Source organism: Protopterus annectens, chromosome 9.part0, assembly GCF_019279795.1.
Source record: "Protopterus annectens isolate FY-2018-M chromosome 9.part0, PAN1.0, whole genome shotgun sequence".
Taxonomy (NCBI): Eukaryota; Metazoa; Chordata; order Ceratodontiformes; family Protopteridae; genus Protopterus; species Protopterus annectens.
This window is the reverse complement of record NC_056743.1, coordinates 489,489,740-489,510,602: the sequence shown is the minus strand read 5'-3', so window position 1 is coordinate 489,510,602 and position 20,863 is coordinate 489,489,740. Positions and strand designations below refer to the sequence as shown.

Sequence of the window (20,863 nt, the reverse complement as noted above, 5' to 3'; positions counted from 1 at the left end):
CTTTAAACAGTCGGTGACCATTTTTCAATAGTATTGTGCATTTTTGTGAAGGATTGTGGAAAACTGTACATGCTAGAATTATTGTAGGATAGAAAGTTAAATGCAAAGTGTTTACATATTTATTACCTACTACTTCCATTAAGATTTTTTTTGAGATGTTGTAAAGGGACTTTAACTGGTGTTGCTCTGTGGAATGTGTATTTTCAGAGTTAAAGTTAAAACTGTGGAACATTTTCACAATTATTTTAATATTGGTATCCCACAATTCCATCAGAGTAGGTGGGGTTAAATTATTATGTATGCAAATTTTATGTTAAATGGTGCCCCCACTTTTGGACTGTTATACAGACTTTTCAGGGGCCTTTGTCCAGATTTTTATCTCCAGGTTGGGAGGTATGGTTGAGATCCCTGGAGCGAGAGACTCCTGTCTCCTTTGATTTGTGGATATGCAGCATTTTCATTGCTCTGTAGGCCAGGCACAGATCACATCACAGCAGACTTGTAGGGTAGAGAGTACAGAGACAGGGCCTTTAGTCTTTCCATGTAGGTCAAGTTTTGGAGGCTCTGAATTTTCTTGGCTAGAAAACTCTCTGGTCTGACCATTTGCTGCAGGTGTCTGGTGAGGTACATGCAAAAGAGAACATTGTAGTCGATTAATGTTCTGATGAGGGTCAAGTATAGAGAAGTTAGAATATCCCTGGTCTTGAATGTCATGCCCTTACTTATGAGATGTGCAGTGTAGAAGGTTTTCCTTACTACTGTAGGCACATGGTGATTGAAGTTTAGATTGTTATTAACTTATGTTCCAAAGTCTCTGTGTTTGAACTCAAGGGGTTGCTATGTATATTGTAATTTACAGGGGCTAATTCTTTGCCAAAGGGATAATGATGCACTTTTTTGCATTTATTTTTATTCCATGTCTCTGGCACCAACCATTAGTCTAGGTTAGCCCCTTTTGTAATGTGTTAATATTGATGGGAGACTCGATGATTGCACTTAGTTTGCAGTCATCTGTGAACTTGGTAAGCCACAGGTTTTCTACTTTCGCCTGTACATTTGAGAAGTAGATTGCAAATAGTAGAGGGCCCAGCACAGACCCCTGTATTACAGCACTGGGAAATGGTCTGCTGGTGTAGGTGAAATTCCTAGCTTTGATCATATGTGTTCTGTTGGTGAGCTAGTTTGGTACCCATCTAGTGACACATGGGTAAATCCCCAGCTGGTTGAGTTTCTCTAAGACACCTGAGTGGGGGATTGAGTTGAAAGCTTTGGCCAAGTCAGGATAGGCAGTATGTACTGCTTTGCCCTCATCCAGGGCTTTGGTGACATTCTCAAAGAAGTCCACCAGGTAAGCAATAACTACCTTTAACAAAGCCAAACTGGGTTGGGACAAGAGTTTGGAGGTCACATATATTCTTATTGATAAGGTCCATGATGATTTTTTTCCATGGCCTTGCAGATAAGACTGGTTAGGCTTTTGGGTCTATAGTTACCAGGATTGGTTGATGGACTCCTTTGTGTAAGGAGATTGCTGTTGCTGTTCCCACTCTGCTGGAACAAAGCCAGTGCTCAGGCTAAGTTTGAAGAGTGCGCCAAGCAGTTCAACTAGGACTTGTTTTAGATTGATTACAAAGCAGCCCTGGAATGTTGTCTGGACCCATGGAGGCTGTATTTTTGGCCTTGGAGCGGGCATATATGACCTGCTCTTTGGAGATGCTAGATAGTGAACTAGTGACAACGATGTTTTGGGGTATGTCTGGTGGAGACAAGGGAGGTCACATTTCCACCAAATAGGTCCACCAGCAAATTGCCAATTTCTCAAGGTTCAGCGTGAGTAGTACCATCCATTATCAGTTTGGTACATAGCTGGGCATTCCATTTAAGATTTCAGACTTGGCTAAAGAAAGTGTTATGATTGTCTTTATCCTGAGATGCTAATTTAGGCTCATAATTAGCTTTAGAGGGCTATACAAGACATAAGTTCATAGGTAGGTACTAGCCTATCACCCCAAGGGCCTACATAAGCCTAGCCAGCAAGGTTCCATAGCTTATGCCACCCCAAAAAGTTATTTTTCTGTGCCACTGTGAAGCAGAGACACAGAAGTGATCCCCGGGGTGTATTTCCTATTTCCCATCCACTCATCAAGGTTTTTCTTGAAGAGTGCTAATGAAGAACTTTGTTTGACATAGATGGGTAGCTTGTTCCAGAGTATAGGAAGTCTCTGGGACAGGAATATATCCCCCTAGCATGTCCTGTTTATTGTGGTGACAAGGTTTAGGTCCCTGGAGCGTGTAGCTCAGAGGGATTGGGATTTCTTTAGGTGTAGCATGTCCAACAGCTCTGCGTTTGACATAGCTTTATATGTTAGGCAGAGATCACCTCGGAGTAGGTGATATGCTACTGAGTAAAGCTGGAGTTTTTTGAGGCTGTCAGTGTAGGGCATTTGAGGCCAGTAATCCTCTTTGTGAGGTACTTCTGTGGCCTTTCCAGCTGCTGCAGATGTCTTTTGAGTTGCATTCCAAAAGGGGCATTGTACTCTATAATAGGTCTGAGTGACGAGTAGAGGGAAACAATGACCTCTTTTTTCCTGGATGAGAACCCTTTTATGATGAGGTGTGCCATGTAGAAGGACTTCCTGACTACTGTGGCGATGTGACTATCAAAGGAGAGACTACTGTCCACCTGGGTCCCAAGGTCTCTTATCATGCATTTGGTGTTAAGTAGATTGCTGCCTATGTGGTAGTTCATGGGTACAGAGTTTTTACCAAAGGGGATGACATTGCACATTTTGGCATTGAGCTTGAGGCCATGGCTCTGACACCAGGCATCTGTCTCAGTGAGGCCCTTCTGTAGGATGTCCACATCATTTAGGGACTTGACTATGGCTCCTAGCTTGCAATCATCTGCGAACTTCGTTAGCCAGAGGCCTTCTGTGTTAGCCTGTACTTCAGAGAAGTAGATACCAAACAGGAGAGGTCCCAGGACAGAACCCTGTGGTACTCCACTTGTCACTGCTTTGAGGTCAGTTATGGAGTCTGCAACTTTTACAGTGTGGGTTCTATCAGTGAGCCAGTTGGCAACCCATCTTGTGATGTAGGGATTTATACCTAGTTTAGTGAGTTTAGCTATAATTCCAGAATGGGGAATGGTGTCGAAAGCCTTGGCGAGGTCAAGATAGGCTGTGTGAACCACCTTACCCTCATCCACGGCTTTGGTGACTGCCTCAAAGAAGTCAATCAGGAGGCATGATCTGCCTTTCACAAACCCGAACTGGGTGGGATCCAGAGTTTGGAGGTTACCAATGTCTTTGTTTATGAGTTCCATGATGATGCATTCTATGGCCTTGCAGACCAGGCTCATCAGGCTAATAGGTTGATAGTTCCCGGGATCAGTGATGGCTCCCTCTTTGTGGAGTGGGATAACTGTTGCTGTGCACCTTTCAGTGGGCACAAAGCCTGATGCGAGGCTATTATTGAACATGGTGCTTAAGTGGAGAGCCAGTTCGTTCTGAAGTTCATGTAAAACATAGCCTGGGATATTGTCCGGTCCCATGGGTGCTGTGTTTTTGGCTTTAGAGAGTGCAGCTTTCACCTGCATACTTGTGATTACAGGGACTCTTGCATTCTTCCTGTATAGATATGGGCCCTTTAGGGGGTGAGAGGGGGGTAAAGTTAGCACTGAACTTATCTGCCAGGATGTTGGCAATATCAGTTGGTGCTGCAATTTTCATGCCTTTGTGCAGTAACTCAGAGCAGGTCTGGGTGTTACCATCTGGATTCTTGACATAGCTATAGAATGCTTTGTGGTTGTCCTTGGATTTAGTGGCGATTTTGTTTTCATAGCTAGCTTTGGAGGATCTTATAAGGGATCTCAGCTTCTTACTGAGGCTGACCAGGGAGCTCCTCCACTCATGGGATTTTACTCTCTTTTGCAACAGTTTCTTTCTTCTGTTGAATAATTTGTTTATGGCAGGGGACCACCAGATTGGCTTCCTTTTTTTGGAGGATAGTGTCTTTGTTCTGTTTGGGATCGCACGATCCATGCACTCTTGTAAGTGCTTATAGAGTGCATTTGTGTATGATATTTGATTTGCTGGTTCAAGTTGTAGAGGGTATTCTTTCTCTGCTGAGTAAATTCCCTCTTGTTTTAAGATAACAGATTCTTCCTTTAGTTATATAACCTGTTTATAGTTGCGGTCCACCAGGGTGGCTTGTTTATTTAGGAGGACTTGGTTTTGATCATGACAGGTATAGCTGAGTCTATACAGTTGTTAAAATGTCTATACAGGGCAGTTGTGTACTGCTCTGCATAGGAGGCATTGTTGGCTGAGTTAACAGGTGTTTGAAACTTTGTATAGCCTCTCTTAGTAGGCTAAAGTTTGCTTTGGAGATATTTTTCAGTTTTTTTTGTTCCTGTGGGGTGTCTGGTCTGATCCTCTACTTCAAGTGAAACAGATTTATGGTCTGACATTACCAGGGAGGGGAACACACAGGGCGTAGTGGAGTGACCCCCCCCCCCATGTTGTTGAATACCAGGTCCAAGACATTCAAGCGTCTTGCAGAAGAGCAGACTAACTGTTCCAGAGCATTTGAATGAAAGTCCAAGCACCTCAGGGTGAATGCTTTCGTGCTCATGTATGTTGTCTAACCTATGGAAGGTTAGTTGAAATCTCCCATGACCAAACTGGTTCACTATTTAGTGAGTAATTCTAGCAAGTCCAGGTAGTCTGAGTGTTTCTCTTTGTTTATGTTTGGGAACCTGTAGCTAGTGATGTGATAGAGTGTTATACCTGTATTTATTTGTACCTGTAGTAGCACCAGAGTCTCATGCTGTTTAACCAGTCTCAAGGTGAATTTGGATTTTATGAAGATACACATCTCCCCCTTTGGTTCTTTCATTCTTGTTTGGGTCTGAACACGTGAAATGTGCTGTAGCCTTGTATGGCTGAGATGCTCTCTGCGAACTTGAACCAAGTCTCAGTGACTGCAGAGACATTAGCATCTTCCAATGTGAGGAGTACTTCCATTATTAAAATATATAAAAGTATTCTAAAATGTTGGTTTCTTTTATATCTTGGAGATAAATGAATTAATATATAAATCCTTCTATAAATTAATATCCAAAACATTAACTTCTGTATGTGAAAGTGTATGTAAACTTTAAAAAGGAAGAAATAGAATTTAAATGTACAAAAAAACTATCAAAAAGTGTTGTATCACCACTCCATAGTATAAACAAATCATCCAAATGTATATAATTTCCTCGATTTGTTACCTGTTTTTTACATACCGAAGGGGGCATTGTACTCAATCATTGGTCTGATGACTGAATATAGTGGCGCAATGACTTCCTTGGACCTAGATGCAATACTTACACATTGTGCATCATTGAATGATTTCTTTACTACTGTAAATAAATGATCAGACTGGTTACTGGTTACTGTCTACATTTATCCACAAATCCCTAACTAATGGGTATACTCTTAGAGGTGTGTTATCAATGAGGAGTTCCTAGGGATAGCCAACTTCCAAAAGGTTACTGTTATGTATTTCTTGGCCTTGAGCATTAGACCATGGCTTTGGCACAGGTTTTGTCCAAGTTAGCCCTTCTTGGAGTTTGTGTCTTGGGGGATTCTATGACTGCACCTAGTTTGCAGTCATCTGCAAACTTTGTCAGCCAGAGGCCCCTGATACTGGTCTTGACTTCAGATAAGTAGATGCCAAAAAGGTGTGGACCCAGCACACAGCCCTGAGGGTTCCACTAGTGACTATCTTCTTTGTGGAGGTGTACTCCCTTATCCTAATTTCTTGTGTCCTATCTGAAATCCACCGAGCTATCTAGTGGGCATACCTCTCAACCTCTTAGTGCAAGAAATCTGGACAAAAAAAAAAAAAAAAAGGACAAAGGACAAAAAATAGGGACAGATTTTAAATATTGCTCTTATAAACTTAGTAAGTTAATAGAATAACAGAGTTTGTGTTAACATTCATTTTTCTAAAGGATATGAAGTCTGAAACTCAAATGTGTGTCATTATTTGGTGATGTCATTCTAGAAAACCACAAATTTTATGCATAACAGACCAAAAATATGAGGCGAAAATCTGGACATTTGAGAGGTATGCTAGTGGGTAACATAAAAGTTCGTACCTAGCTTCATGAGTGTGTCTACAATGAAAGAGTGGGGTATTCTACCATACGCCTTGCACATATCAGGGTAGGTACTATGCAATTTTTTGTCCTTGTCCATTGCTTTGGTGACCTTCTCAAAGAAATCCACCAGGATGACTGGGCATTATCTGCCCTTGATGAAACCAAACTGGGTTGGATCTAGTGTATAAAGATTTTCTACATCACTTTTGATCATTTCCATGGCTTTGTATATGACACTAGTCAGACTTGATGGGTCTGTAGTTACCTGGATCCAAAGATGGCCCACCCTTGTGTGGCGGGATTAATGTTACAGTTCTACATTTGCATGCCAAAAAGCCTGACTGCAGGCTATGATTAAATTGTGACTCGTGGTTCTGACGAATCATGTTTCATGCTGTTTAGGTAGCATGCTGGGATATGATCAGAGCCCATTAATGCAGTATTTTTGGCCTTTGGAGAGTGAGTTGAGGGCCTGCACCATAGTGATATTAGGGTAAGTTGCATTTAATGCTATTTTCTGAAAGGGTAGCTAAGGTGGGGGAGGGGCAACATTGGAGCTTAGTTTGTCAGCTTGTAGATGGCTATATCTTCGGGCTCAGTGTAAGTTCCTTCATTTACAATTGATTCTGTATATTGTTGTGTCTAGCCTGTGTTTGCAACCATAGCTAAAGAAAGTCTTATTTTTGTGTTTGGCTTGGGATGCTAGTTTTACCTCAAATTTGGTTTTGGTAGACCTGATTGCAGAGTTGTTTCCACGCATCTGTTAACATGACTGTACAAGATCAATGTGAACAAATCTGTATAGGCAGCAGTATTCTCAGACTTTGGGGGGGGGGTGTTGAAATTTTGCCAGGTTATCACTTACTAGTGGGATGTTTGCCTTGGAATAGTTTCTAAATGTTCCAAGGCTAGCAGAGATCCCATGTTTTATTTTTATTTCAAAGGAAACAGCTTTACGGTCCAACCTTACCAGACAGGACATTACAGTAGGAGGTGCAGCATAATCCCATGGTAGTGAGGACCATATCCAATATGTTTGTACCCCTAATGACTGCATGGTCTAGGGTGCTTGTGCTGACAAAATCCAGGAATCTCTAGGCCTGCAAGTCTGAGGTCATATATGATTCCTAGTTTGTAGTGGGTTAAAGTCACCCATGAGTATGGTATTGGGTTGAATGGTCAGTGTCTCCAGTAAGTTTAAGTATGTGTTGTGTTTCCTGGGTCATAAAGGGAGATCTATAGCTTGCAAGGAAAGCTGCAGCTCCTAGAAAACATCAGTGTGAGACAAGAATGTGATCTAAAAGAAATTAAGCAAGAGAGAGTATATAAATACTTGTGAACTGATGAAGGATCAACAATAAAACATGAACAAATGCGAATAAAACTTAGGAATATTTCAGAAGACTTAAATTAATCCTGAAAACAGCATTGACATCTAGGAACAAAGTTCAAGCTATAAGCCGATTTGTTCTTCCTGTCCTCACTTTCAGTTTTGGAGTGACTGACTAGCCCCAGAAGGTGTTGGATAGATTAGACAGGAAAACGAAAAGTATGCTTCCCTGTTCCCAAGGAGGGGTATGGGTCTTCTTGAAACTGATAACATGTATAGATCTGCAATTGTGGGACTGCATATATATTATCTGCTGACCTCACAAGACCCAAACATAGTGAAAGTTTTGAAACCTGAGGAGAATAAATCTATATGACTTCCCTGTTTAGTTTAGCAGAAACATATCGTCAAGTGGGAATGGATATCAAACCACAAGTAGATAAAAATCAGGCAGCAACTGAATGTGCCAAAAAAACAAAAGGAATATAAGGTGTAGGATCAGATGAGAAGGCAAGAAATGTGGAAAATGCATAAATATAGTTGCAAGTATAGAAAACTCCTGGAACAGCCCCATGTTGATCAGGATTGAATCCAGGAATGTTTAAGGACTGGAGAATTCAAACCAAAAGATGAAAGGGTAAAATTGGTGCCACAAGATAGTGGACTACATACCCGCTGGTTTAGGAAGTCCATTGAATATGTGGGAGAAACAGACAAATGTAGGTTGTGTAAAACAGAATTGGAAAAAGTTGCACATCTTGTTACTGGTTGTGACATACTAATACTAGATGGACTGTATACTGAAAGGTATAATAATGTGGCAAGACTGTTGCACTGGGGTTTGTGCAAACATATTGATGTAGCTGAAAAACACTGGAAATATGAGTCATAAAGCATCATAGAAAATGAAGTATACATCACATGGGGTCACTCATTACCAACAGTTCAAAAGATAGATGCAAGAAAACTAGATATAGTGGTCCATGAAAAGAAGACAAGAGTAGCATTGATCATTTAAATTTCTAAACCTAGTGACTACAGTGTCTTGCGTACAGAGAGAAAGAGTCATTAAATATCAGGATTTGCAGGCAGAAATGAGAGCAATGTGGAAGAAAGATGCCCAGGTAGTTCCAGTTGTAGTAGTGGGTCTTGTCTAAATACTATTGTAGATTCTTTTTTATATGTTACAGATACATGCAACTCCATACAAGCTGCAGGAGGAGTCATTACTGAGCACATTGCAGGTGCTGTGAAGAGCACTTCTGGCTAATACTAATTTCACGAACTTTAATCATAGTTTGAGTTAGGAATGAAGCCCACTCCAGTCATGGTATTAGAAAACCAATAGACTAGCAAAGATGTACTGCGGAACATTGCCTGTGGTAATTTGGATGTTGAGAAGCTCAAGCATGTAATCCTGTTTAACCACCCTTTAGGTATGTTTTTGATGTAAATCAAGACACCTCTACAATTGGTCCTTTCTCATGTAGTAGCTGGTCTAAATGTGCAGGAAGTATTGTAGCCCTGCATCGCTTAGGTGTTCTCAGAGGTGTTAAGTGGCTCCTCAGTAACTGCAGAAATGCTTGCATTCTCCAGGGTAAAAAGAGTGCTTGGAGGGAGTGGAATTTCTTAAGACTCCTGAAATTGAGCAGGACCACCTTTATATTTTCTAGGGGTGGCTTTGCTATGTCATAAGGTTTGTCAGTTTGACATTGCCAAAAAAAAAGGCATAATGTGGGAAGGCAATGTTGTAGCCAATATCTGAAAGCCTAGAAGTAATAGGTGCAGACCATCCCTGGCAAAGCAGCAAGGTTTGTTGACCCTGTCCTCCCATGCTGACAGATATTATACTCCCTTTGGAATAACACCAAAAACTCAGCACAATTATTAGTCAGAGAGAACATTATTCCATATCTTGATGGCACATTTTTCATAGCTTGACATTTTGTGCCAGTCATTTCTGTATGCCATATAGAAGCAGTAATGCTGAACAAGGTTTGCATTGCAGGAAAATAATGAACTGTCCAGGTGGGGAGTTACAGTCTGGTTCTCTAAGCAGAGGGTCCACCCATCTCCTGGAAGTATAATTTTTATGCAATACCCATCCTGGAGGGCATTATTTTACTTACATAATGGGATCTTTTAAATTGTTCTGTTTGTATATACTTTTTTATATTTTTGGTGTAAAATAGTTCCTCTGTCTACTGCTTCAAAGTTGCTATAGGATATGCAGTTGTTGGATAAAGTATTTTACACCTGAAATATAATGTCTGAGAGTATTTATGTCCAGATAGACACACAAAATGCTGCAGAGCAGAAGGGAAGTTCTTTCTCACATTGAAAAACTCTGACACACACTCATGCAGTTGCAAAGATAGACTCGCACATAAATAGACAGGTGTCTGCACATGCACCACACACTAAATGTACTCAGCAGTTTGACTGCACACTTCAGATAGGTTATTGTAATCAAATGAAAAAATACAGAAATTATAGCACCAGTAAATTATTTCAGGATTTGTTGTCAGCAATGTAAAATGCAAAGCATTAGGACTCCTCCCACCCCAGAGACACATGCACACAGAGAAAGATGCATATACAAATTGTCATTGTAATTGCTATCTCCGTTACTCGCATTAAATCCATTTATTTTATTCCCTTTCTACCCATATCTTCCCAATAATTTGTTTAGCAAGGTAAAAAGAAAAGGCAAACCTTTTTTAACTGGTTCTGCTGCAGTTTTTTTTTCCTCTTGCTTAACTGCACCTATTTTAAGAAGCACAATTAGCAATGGGAAAGGAAATGGCAGCTCCCAAAGGAGACTTCAGTCTTAGTGCTGGGATTTCCTGCTGTATTAGGAATTATACTTTTTTAGATAACATAACAATTGACAATCTGCTATAAAATGTTGAGCATCCTGTTGGGATTGCTTATTCTTAAAGCCCATTATTTAATCCTTTGTAATGCTGTATAATGTTTGGAATGCTTCAGCATGACACTTTATATATTTCAAATACTGAACAACATTTGAAGACGTACACCTTCCACTTCAGGCACATGCAGGTGACTCCCATTCCACAAAACACCTTTAGTACATTTCAGAAGAAGGTATCGACAGGAGAAATAAGCAATGAAAGGATGCCAAGTTTGTTTCCTTTTTTTAATTATGCCACAATTATAGTTTCAGAAGAGGACGTGCTTTACAGGGGCTAACAACGGGGAAATAAGAACTCACTAGTGTCACTGATTTTGTATTGGGTGTATTAATAAAAGTACAAATTATAAATTGCTGTTACCCAGTAGAAGATACAGGGATCACTGTTTTCACAGTCCAGTGGCAGTCTTCTGATTAGATATAGTGCCACATCAGACATGACTCTCATGCTCACAGCCTGATGCAAGGTTTCTGCTCACCACTTGGCAAGCAGATGTCATGTCTTTACAAACCCATTGACTTAGTCCCACTGGGGATATGGTTTCCCTAGGTATTACGTGTTCCCATTTGCCTGCAGGTTGTCATACAATATCTGAATGACAAAGCCCTGACTATGGCCCAGCTTATTCCTCCAACAGAGGAAACCACATGTGAAGTGCAGAATGAGCAGCAGCCACCAGCTGTCTATTTCAGGAATGGCAGGCAGCCTGACCTACTATTATACCAACTCCAAAATGGATCTGGCAAAAGTTACAGGGCTGTGAAGGACCTATTAATCTCACCTGGTCTGTGAAATTAATAGAATTTGTTGGCAGGATAGATTTGTGTCCCCAAAGATGCCCCCATCTGTGGAACAGACTTCCTCTCCATGTCAAGCAGAGTACCTCACTAGCCCTCTTTAAGATGAACCTGGACAACTGGATGGGAAATAGAAAATATACCCCTGGGATGCCACCTGTGTCCCTGCTGGACAGGGAAAACAGGTGCTGACTTTGTGGGACCATGGGTAAAATTCTTGGCTAGGCTTATAAGGGCCTCTGGACCAATAGCCTAGTATCATCCTATTACCCTATGACACACATGAATGTGCATGAACAATGGCACTTTATAAGTGGTCGTCCTTAAGTTTGGTATATGTCGGGTCTTTCTTTGCAAGAATTATGCTAATTAGAAGAATCACCATAACTATCTAGGTGGTATTCTCCAGCAGCTGGCTGCCCTCCCTGAGCACTAATTGCCAACAGAACCTTGGCACCAAGAGAGGTCTTCACCAGATGGCCATCCCAACCTCTTTGCCACAGTGAAAAATAGGATGCAGCAATTAATTAGAAGCGGAAATGGATGGAGTGATGAGAGGGATGCCAGGGATAGGAAGAACAGATGAAAATCCACCAAAAAGCATACATGCTAAATATTTCATTATGTATTTGAGCAGTAGGAAGTGTTATAAATTTACCACTGGCATGGACGTGACAGTACTACCTATAAAACAGTAAGTGGCTTCAGAGTAGTTTTGTTTACATTTTAGTATTTCTTAGCTGTTTTTTCAGCAGCACATGTCCAGTACAATAAAACTGACAGCATAATCAGCATATTACCTACAAAACAAGTGCATGAAAATGACAGTTTTACTTTAAGAAGTTTTTAAGCCACGGTGGTACAGCAGTAGCATTGTTGCATCACAGCAAGAGATTCTCCTGTTCGATTCTTGGCTGGAGTGCCTTCTGTGTGGAGTCTGCATGTCCTCCCCGCGGTCGAGTGGCCTCCGAAAGACATGCGTGAATGGGCGTGCCTTCGCTGAAGGTTGGGGGTCAGGCTGGCAACTCGGCACCATAAAAATCTTCTGCCAATCATTAGCAGAGCGGAGTTCTGCTGTGGCAACCCCTAACCGGGAAAAGCCGAAAAGACAAACAACAACTTTAAGAAGTTTTTGTTACTTGATGTCTCCGTTGCCATTATGCCAACTAAGCAAAACTGCAGAACAGGTTGACCTTTACATGCTAATGATCACAAAGTGGGCACATTGTACATCTCACTCCAGCCAACCAACTTAAAATTAACTGCAAATAAGCAAAGTAAATGACATTTACTTCACAATTTCACCTTTTCTCATTTATGATGTGTAAAGTACTAGTAAGTTTTATGTCTAGAAATTCTTTTCTCCTTTGCAGAACTATTTTTAATTCTCCCAGCTTCACCTGTATTTGCCTTATTTATGCCAAAAGAAATTTGAACTAAACCCTTCTTACGTAGGATGATACATCCATTCAAAAAAGAAGAGTAGAAAGTTGACCATTTTCTTTGAAAGGTTTGAAATAAATTGCTTTAGAATGAACTTCACATAGTACCTTGAATTTTATAATGGCACTTACTTTACAGTAATATCAAATATATTTGTGCAATCTGAGGACATTTTTCTCAAGATTCTTAAAAAAAAAAAAAAAAAAAAAAATCCTGCGAGCACTGACTAGGCATTGAGCTGTTCTTGTTCTGGCGAAAAGACCATCACAGTTACATTGGAGGACATAAAGTGAGTAGGATGCACATCATATTTTGAAGGATTTGGTTTATTTCTGGAAAAATCTGTTAATTTTCTGCTGTGTGCATTATTACTACTGTCTTAAATACATGACACTCTTAGCATGTTCATAGATTTCTGTACTTACATTTTCTGATCGCAGTTTTTTAGCAGGGCAGCCTCCATCTACAGGATGAAGCATGTAATAAAGTCGAACCTTGCTAGCATGTTTCCGGCTCTAATTGAAATCAAAAAAATAAAAAATAAAAATGACATGCACACACATAATGTACATACATGTACTACACTTCAATCATGATTAAAATGCATCTTTCTTTGTTTTATTTTCAGCCTTATCCTTTGATCATGAATATGTGTTTGCCAACTATACCTCTTGCAGATCTCATTCCACTGATCATAGAACTGGTATTCAGAAATCATAACAAAAGCTCTGAGCATACCTCTCAACCTCTTAGAGCAAGAAATCTGGACAAAGCCATAAATGGGGGTGTCAAAAGACCAAAAATAGAGCACATTTTAAACATTGCTCTTACAAACTTAGAAAGTTGATAGAATAACAGGTTTTTCACTACCATGTATTTTCTAAATACTAAATTAATTCTAAAGTCTGAAACTCGAATGTCTGTCATTTCCTGACTTCAACCCTCAATGATATACCAGTGATTTGCCAGAAAAACATAATTTTATGAGAAACTGAAAACAAGTACAAACCCTTCTCCCTTGGATGAAGTCAATCTTTCATAAACACGTGCATCCGTATCAGGTAACATCTGAGTGATAGTGAGCATGAAAGTTCTACCTGGAGCCATAGTTTAGCTGAATAGATTCTGTCAGCAACCTCAAAAACATCTGGGAGCCCATCCTGAAAATCCAATGAGAGCAGAGAATCTATACAAGGAGCCATATTATTGAAGTAGGGTAATGAGTTGTTTTCTTAACCATGAGTGATACCCTTTGCTATATCAGGAAAGGTTGCCAGTAATGCCAGACACTTGGAAGTCTGAAATCAGAGCATTCTTGGCAGTAAAGGTGGGGAGGCTGAATATGACAAAGTTTCTCTTTTCTCTAAACATTGCTAAGAAATGTGGAACCAGAAGGATTGGATGAAATAAGTACAGTAACCTCCAGTGCTATGCAGTGGAAAATCCTTCCACAGCTATATTCTATTGTCCTGCTGGGATTAGGAAGGAGGTTGTCTGCATTCCCCTCAGTGGCACACATGTACATCTTTGGAGCTCTCTAATTTCATAAGAAACCAGGTGTGGACTGCATTCCTCAGTATCAGGAGAAGCATGGAGAACAACCTCACAGTGCCCATCAACTTATTCACTTCCAAAGAAAATTGTCCTTTCTTTTGCTGTCAAAATGGTCATTACCTCCTTGCACAGAAGATATGACTCTGTCTGCTTTCTTGTTTGGATAACACATAATGGACTGGTTATATGGCCAGAGAAGAAGCAGCCCTGGAACTATCTTTGTCTTCCAGTAAGTGAGGGTCAGGAATGCTGCTGTTTGATATGACTGATGTGCAGCAACCCCCCCCCCCCTTTCAAATCCAGGAAAAAGACATACTTCTTGTTTAATACTCCTTGTTTCATTTTATAGCTTATGAAGGCTGTACAAAGAGCAAATCCACAAGATTGGTGAGGGTTGTCTGTTACACCATATTCTATCAGTAGAGATCTGATTCTAAGAGAAGGTCCATGAGTACATTGTGGCATCAGAGGCAATGGTGTGTCACAATTCATTACAGCACCAGTAACCTCAGGGCATCCTTTGTTTTGCCATTACCTGTCAACCAAGTAGAGGATCTCCTGGACTCGCTACAAGGATAGGCATTATTTATGCTGAGGAGTATCTAGTTCCATGCCTTTAAAGGCAGACATCTGATGAAGAGTGCCAAAGGACTTCCCCCATTTTATGGTGACCCTCTGGACTTCACCAAAGAAAGTGCTTGCTTGAAATGTTGCTACCAGAATCCAGCTAACAGTTTTTCAGGCTGACAAATATGCAGATGCCCTTCCTCTGTCAGGATTCTGCCACCATGACCAGTTCTCTCATGTAAACTCTGGGCATTTTAGAAACCTCCAGAACAATATGTGCTGATGAGTTTCTATCATGTCTACCATCACTGTCTGGCAGTTGTGTAGCTAGAGCAGGATGAAGGGGGAACTGCCCTGGGCACAAAATATTATGGGTGCAATTGGCTATCTGTGACTGATCCTGATTTTTCTTTAGTGCATGCCATCTTTTAAAATCTGTTATTGTATTCTACAGTTAAACTTGACTGCTGAAATGTTCTGTTTGTGGTCTAAATTGTAGCAAATGCTTGCTATAGTATTGCAAGCAGTTTGCTATAGTTTAAAAGTTAAAAAAAAATATTCTTTATAGATAACTTTACTTTCCAAGGTTAAGAATAAGAAAGCATTTTATATTGTTGTGGAAAATCCCAGAATAAACAAACGAAAACAAAAACACCTGCAATAAGGCAACAAGTTCTCAGTTTGCTCCATTCCCTTCATCACATGTTCCTATAGCATGAAACCTGGACAAAGGTGTTAGGAGCATTAGAATGATATTAGGGCAAATGTCCATTTCAAATTCACAGTGCAAACTGCCAACAGTTCATTTAATAGTTAAATTTTTTTTTTTTACTAAAACCAGAGTGCTATCATGCTCTGTGCAGGGTAATGACACCAGCCCAGTTGTGTCTGATGGAAGGGCTTAAGAGAAAGAGATACTGGCTGTCAGTTCAGCATACCTGATTCCAGATTACTCGAGTCCCCTCCCCAGGATCAGACATGCTAAGAATGGCCTGCAACCAAACAGACTGTAGCTGTGGTGTGGTAAAACTCTGGAATATGCATTCCAATGTGGGAGTCAGAGGTGTATCCCACACAATTGCTACTTCATCTACTGAGCAAGAAGATTACATGTGCTCAGGTTTTATCAGCTAAAGATGATCTAAGCACCTGCAAGGGACCAAGAGACTTGTATAACATCAGATCTACTTGTAGGACAACTGTGTGTCCTTATGGTGCTGATAATGGCTTTTCTCAGCTGAGAGATGGACCTTCCTTCAAGTCCTTTTAGCTCTTGACAGCTGCCATTTTCAGGGTCACAAGGATAGCAAGGAGTTTCTTACTCTGATGTTACACACTGGCAAGTGTAAATTATGGAAACATTTATGGCAAAATTTCACTTCATGCTTCTCCTCAAGACAATAAAGGTAATAATGGTATGGGTCTTAGCTAGCATTGTGAAGGCCCACATGGATGATTAACTGGCTTGAAAATCAATGAACCCAAAAAATATCATTGAGAGCAGGATAGAGATTGCGTTAGTGGCAAAAAAATGGTTTGGTGTTGGGGACAAGTTAATAGCCAAGCATCCACTGTATATTACAGAATGCCCCTGAATGGATACTCAGATGTCCTCCTGCATAGGAATTTCATGAAAGTTTGCTGATCTGTGGGTTTTTAAAGAGATCAATCATCAAGGAAGGCCCTTGATGTTAGGTTTTAACATTACAGTAAGTTAGTTTGGATAGCTTTGCTCCTTTGTGCCTTCCTTGCTAGATGTCTACATATTACTTGAGCCATTTAAATATAGGAGGTTTCTGGGTGCCCAGTTACTCCTGAACAGAGCAATGAAAACAGTTTTTAAAATAAGATGAAATAAAATATTTATGGAAATGCCAGCTTCATTTCTAACAAGGTAGATGAATACTAATTTTTTTGGAAAACTTTTGAATATGAAATCTGCGATGAACTTAAATGCCAACACAATTAAAATGAATGTAGCTGGTCACTACATTTTAATATGGCTGCATCATGAAAAGGTTCCTGTCATATATAAAAATGTTTAACTGAACTAATACAATCATCACGGTGCCAAATAAAAATAAATACTGCCACTATTTAGAAAAATGTAGAGTTGATGTGCTGGTCATGTCATAAAGCATTAAATGTTTGGGTTTAGAAAAACAGCAAACAAACTAAACTCATAAATTCTATGCAAGTACAATACTTTATCTTAACTTATTTTCTACATATTTCAACATTCTCATATTTCATGAAGTATATAATTCTTAAGCACGTTCTTGCTAAAGTAATAAAACACAGTCAGTGGAACCACTTCTTTTGTTGAAAACACAGTAATTAAAATTGTCCAAAATATGTGCATTACTATTCTTTCATACAATCAGCACGTTATTTCTCTATGCATTGTGTACAACTGTACATCAGTAAGCAAATGTGCAAGAGCTGATGAAGAAAGTGGAAACACAAAACCTGTATTGGCATTTGTATCAGTCGTGCAGATGACATTCCGAGATGAGGTGTACACGACGTTAGCATGGTTGGCTCTCATTTCATGCTGAATCGATCATAGTTCACCCAGTGGCAGACTAACCCACTACTGATGGACACTAGTTCCTGTCTATCAATCTTTTGACATACATTGTAAAGTTCCCTGATGCTTATATAGATATTACATTTTTTGCTAGCTTGATGATCCAGCTAGGAAGAAATTGAATAGAAAGTATGATTAAATATTCATGAGAATAATTGTCTTAATTTTTCTGCAAGATGTGATCTAACATGCCTTTTTTAAAGGAGCAAACTAGAACTGACAGAATTTTTGTTTTATTTAGTCCGAAATTTTGTCACTTCATACTTGTATTACTTTAGGGGCTGCCTAGGAATAAGTACATATCTGCATAAAAAATTATGAACCAAAACACTAAAGGATGGCAAATACACCCAAAAAATGACTAAGAACCACACAATTGTGAGTATTAAAAACAAAGGAATGAAGTACAAAACACTGTCCACAGACCCAAACATATCCCAAAAAACTTTATTAGTTGAAGAAAAGAATCACCACATAAATAAGGTTTAGCACCAGGCTGCTGTTTGGTACTTTTGTCCCAATATACCTCATCAGAACTGTTGAGACAAAATCATACCACAGTGTTTAAAGCTTTGCATATCATCACATGACCAATTAATTAACAAGAATTAAATTAAATCAAGCATATGATAATTAAAAACCCTAAACATTGTTAAAACATATATATATTTTTTAATTAAAAACTAAAAAAAATTAAAATTCTTACACTTATAAATGCACATACTTAAAAACACATTAAGCTCATAGGAAAAAAATTAAAAGGTTCTTAAATTATTTATTCATGAGTACTTTCTACAATTCATATAGTGCTAAATATTGAAAAAAATGTCAAGTCTAACAAGTGTATATATTCTCCAATTAATTAAAACTAAAATTATAACATCATAATTTGGCTGGTTGTACATTTAAGCCAGGTAAAATACTGATACTGTCATTTAACCATGGAAATTTTGTTGCACTGAATTTAAGTTGCCACATGAGTTCACGATATGCCACTGTGGACTCCCAAACATCACCCCTGGGACTTTCAGAAACCCTCTGAAGTATAGCAAGCTCAAATCATTTAAATGTTAATCCTGGGTGTATCGGTAAAGAGCATTTTTCATGATGCTTTTTAAAATACCGTAATAATGTTTAAATTCTTTTTTTTTAGTCATCCAATAAAGCAATTGTTTGAGACAAGTAAAAAGTATCATCAGGAAGTGCGGTTAGTATTTAGAGATAATGAACAATTTTGCCACATCGTAGGCGAGCAACCTAACTTCGTGTTCAAAGTGCCACCTAATTTAAAATATATTTTTGAATGGATTAAAAAGGATACAAAAAACACTAACAAGATAAGGGGGGCAACCAAATGAATGCCATCTAGTGTAATTTTTGTATACACTGGCACTACCATGGCCCTGGAAAATGCGTTCAACACTAAGGTACTGTTGCAGTTAGGAAATTGTCCCACCCAAGGAATAATGTATATTGCTAAGTGTGATCAAGGTCCCTTGTTTTACATGGACAAGACTGAGAGACCCTAAGAAAAAGAATTTGTGAACATCATTATGACATTTTGAAAAGTAACATGAACATTTCACTTTACACATATGCACCCAGGATTGTTTAACATTTAAGAGATTTGAGTTTGGCATACTTGAGAGGGTTTCTATGAGTCCCAGGGGTGGTGCTTGAAAGTCCACATTGGCATATTGTGAACTCATGGGGCAACTTAAATATGACAACATTTCCAGGGTTAAATGATAGTATTTTACCTGTTTTAAAGCTGTGAGCAGCTAAATTATGATGATATAAGTTTAGTTTTAATTTATTGTAGAGAATATACACACTTGTTAGACTTAACATTTTTTCAATATTTAACATTTAACACTATGAATGTAGAATGCACTCTCAAATAATTTTCATCTTTTAATTTTTTTCCTGTCTGCTTAATGTGTTTTAAAGTATATGAGTTTATAAGTGGAAGAATTTTAATCGTTTTTTAGTTTTTAATTCATAAAATATACATTAACATTTTACATTTTTAGGGGGTTTGTCTATTATATGACTGATTTAATTCTTGTTAATTGGTCATGTGATGATACAAAGCATTAAATACTGCGATTTGATTTGGTATTAACAGTTCTGATGAAGAACCTTGTGACAAAAGTACCCAACAATAGTTTGGTGCTGAACTTTATTTCTGTGGTGATTCTTTCGTTGAACTATTAAAGTTTTTTTGGATATATTTGGGCTCTACGAACAGTATTTTCTACTTCACGCCCTTGTTTTTCGATGCAGTCTATTTTGTGGTTCTACATAAAAAGTTCTCAGGTTCAGTTAAACAGGGTTACTAGATCTTGGCATACTGTAAAACAAGTGCATTGCATTATAAATGCCATCAACTTGTATAGTAAAGACAGGCCAGTGTTGAGTCATATCAATCATCAGTTTTAGCAGATTGTTTTACTGCAGCTCAGCTACTTGTTATATACAAGTTGTGTTATACTCAGACTTGTGAATACACATGCACACACTCAGTGTATCTCTCTATTTTTATTTATTTATTTAGGTTATTTAGATTATTTAAATAGATAATAAGACACTCCTTTGCATTATCATGTATATATTCTGCTCTTAGAATTGCCTTCCTTTGAAAGTATAATCTGAAATGGATATACTTATGCCTGAGGCTCCATAATGATCATACAAATGAAAACATCATTTTTCTAAGCTTTTCGTCTTTCCCGGTCTATGTTCTACATCATAACTATCAGAAACCCTGATGCATCCCTGGCATGCAGTGTTAAAGCCTTCCCACCCCATCCTTACCAGCTGTGTACTATCAAAGTTACACTTATAACCACTGTTTGCCAGTGTAGAGGCCAGGATCTGCCTCTCTGCTCATTACTTTGGAAATTATAGTTCTATCACACACTGGAATGCACCCAGTGAATATTCAGTGAATATTGAATATAACTAGTGACAGCTCATCACTCAAATCAAAATGTCTAACCTCATATAACTACGTTATTGACACAGCTTCTCTTACTAATATCCTTTACTTTCTAATACTGGGCAACCTCTTACCTCACCAGACTAAACAGAATTTTTTTTTTTTACAACTACAGGCACTCTACCATCTCCTATATACAAATAGCCCCCAGCCTGTTCACTCCTAATATAATCTACCAACTGAAAAATTATTGTCCTCCTGCAAACTGTAATCATCTAAAGCTAGGACATAGAACAAAATGTAAAGGCAAATGTCCTCTACCCAACCTATAGTTATTCATGTGTTTACAGAAATGGTGCAGCATTCATCCCAACCAGGGCTTACTAATCCACAACAAAATATCCCCTACAAAGACTATTTAGACATACTGATAAATACCTACCAACCTATAAAAATCTTAAGACTTTATCTTTTTTAGTGTTAATCTCAAAACTATTATAAATAAAATAAAAGTCTGCACTTTCATGCTTTGATAGCCCACTATTCCCCTAACA

General features: G+C 38.8%; 1 protein-coding gene across 2 annotated transcripts in view; it reads right to left on the bottom strand.

Moving 5' to 3' along the window:
- The window catches only part of ZMAT4 (zinc finger matrin-type 4), a 2,083,697-nt gene that overhangs the window by 1,637,677 nt on the left and 425,157 nt on the right, over positions 1-20,863 (bottom strand). For both annotated transcript variants that reach the window (XM_044083036.1, XM_044083037.1), the window contains one exon: positions 13,083-13,172. In XM_044083036.1, coding sequence (XP_043938971.1) covers positions 13,083-13,172 — 90 coding nt within the window. The remainder of the gene's footprint in view (positions 1-13,082; positions 13,173-20,863) is intronic.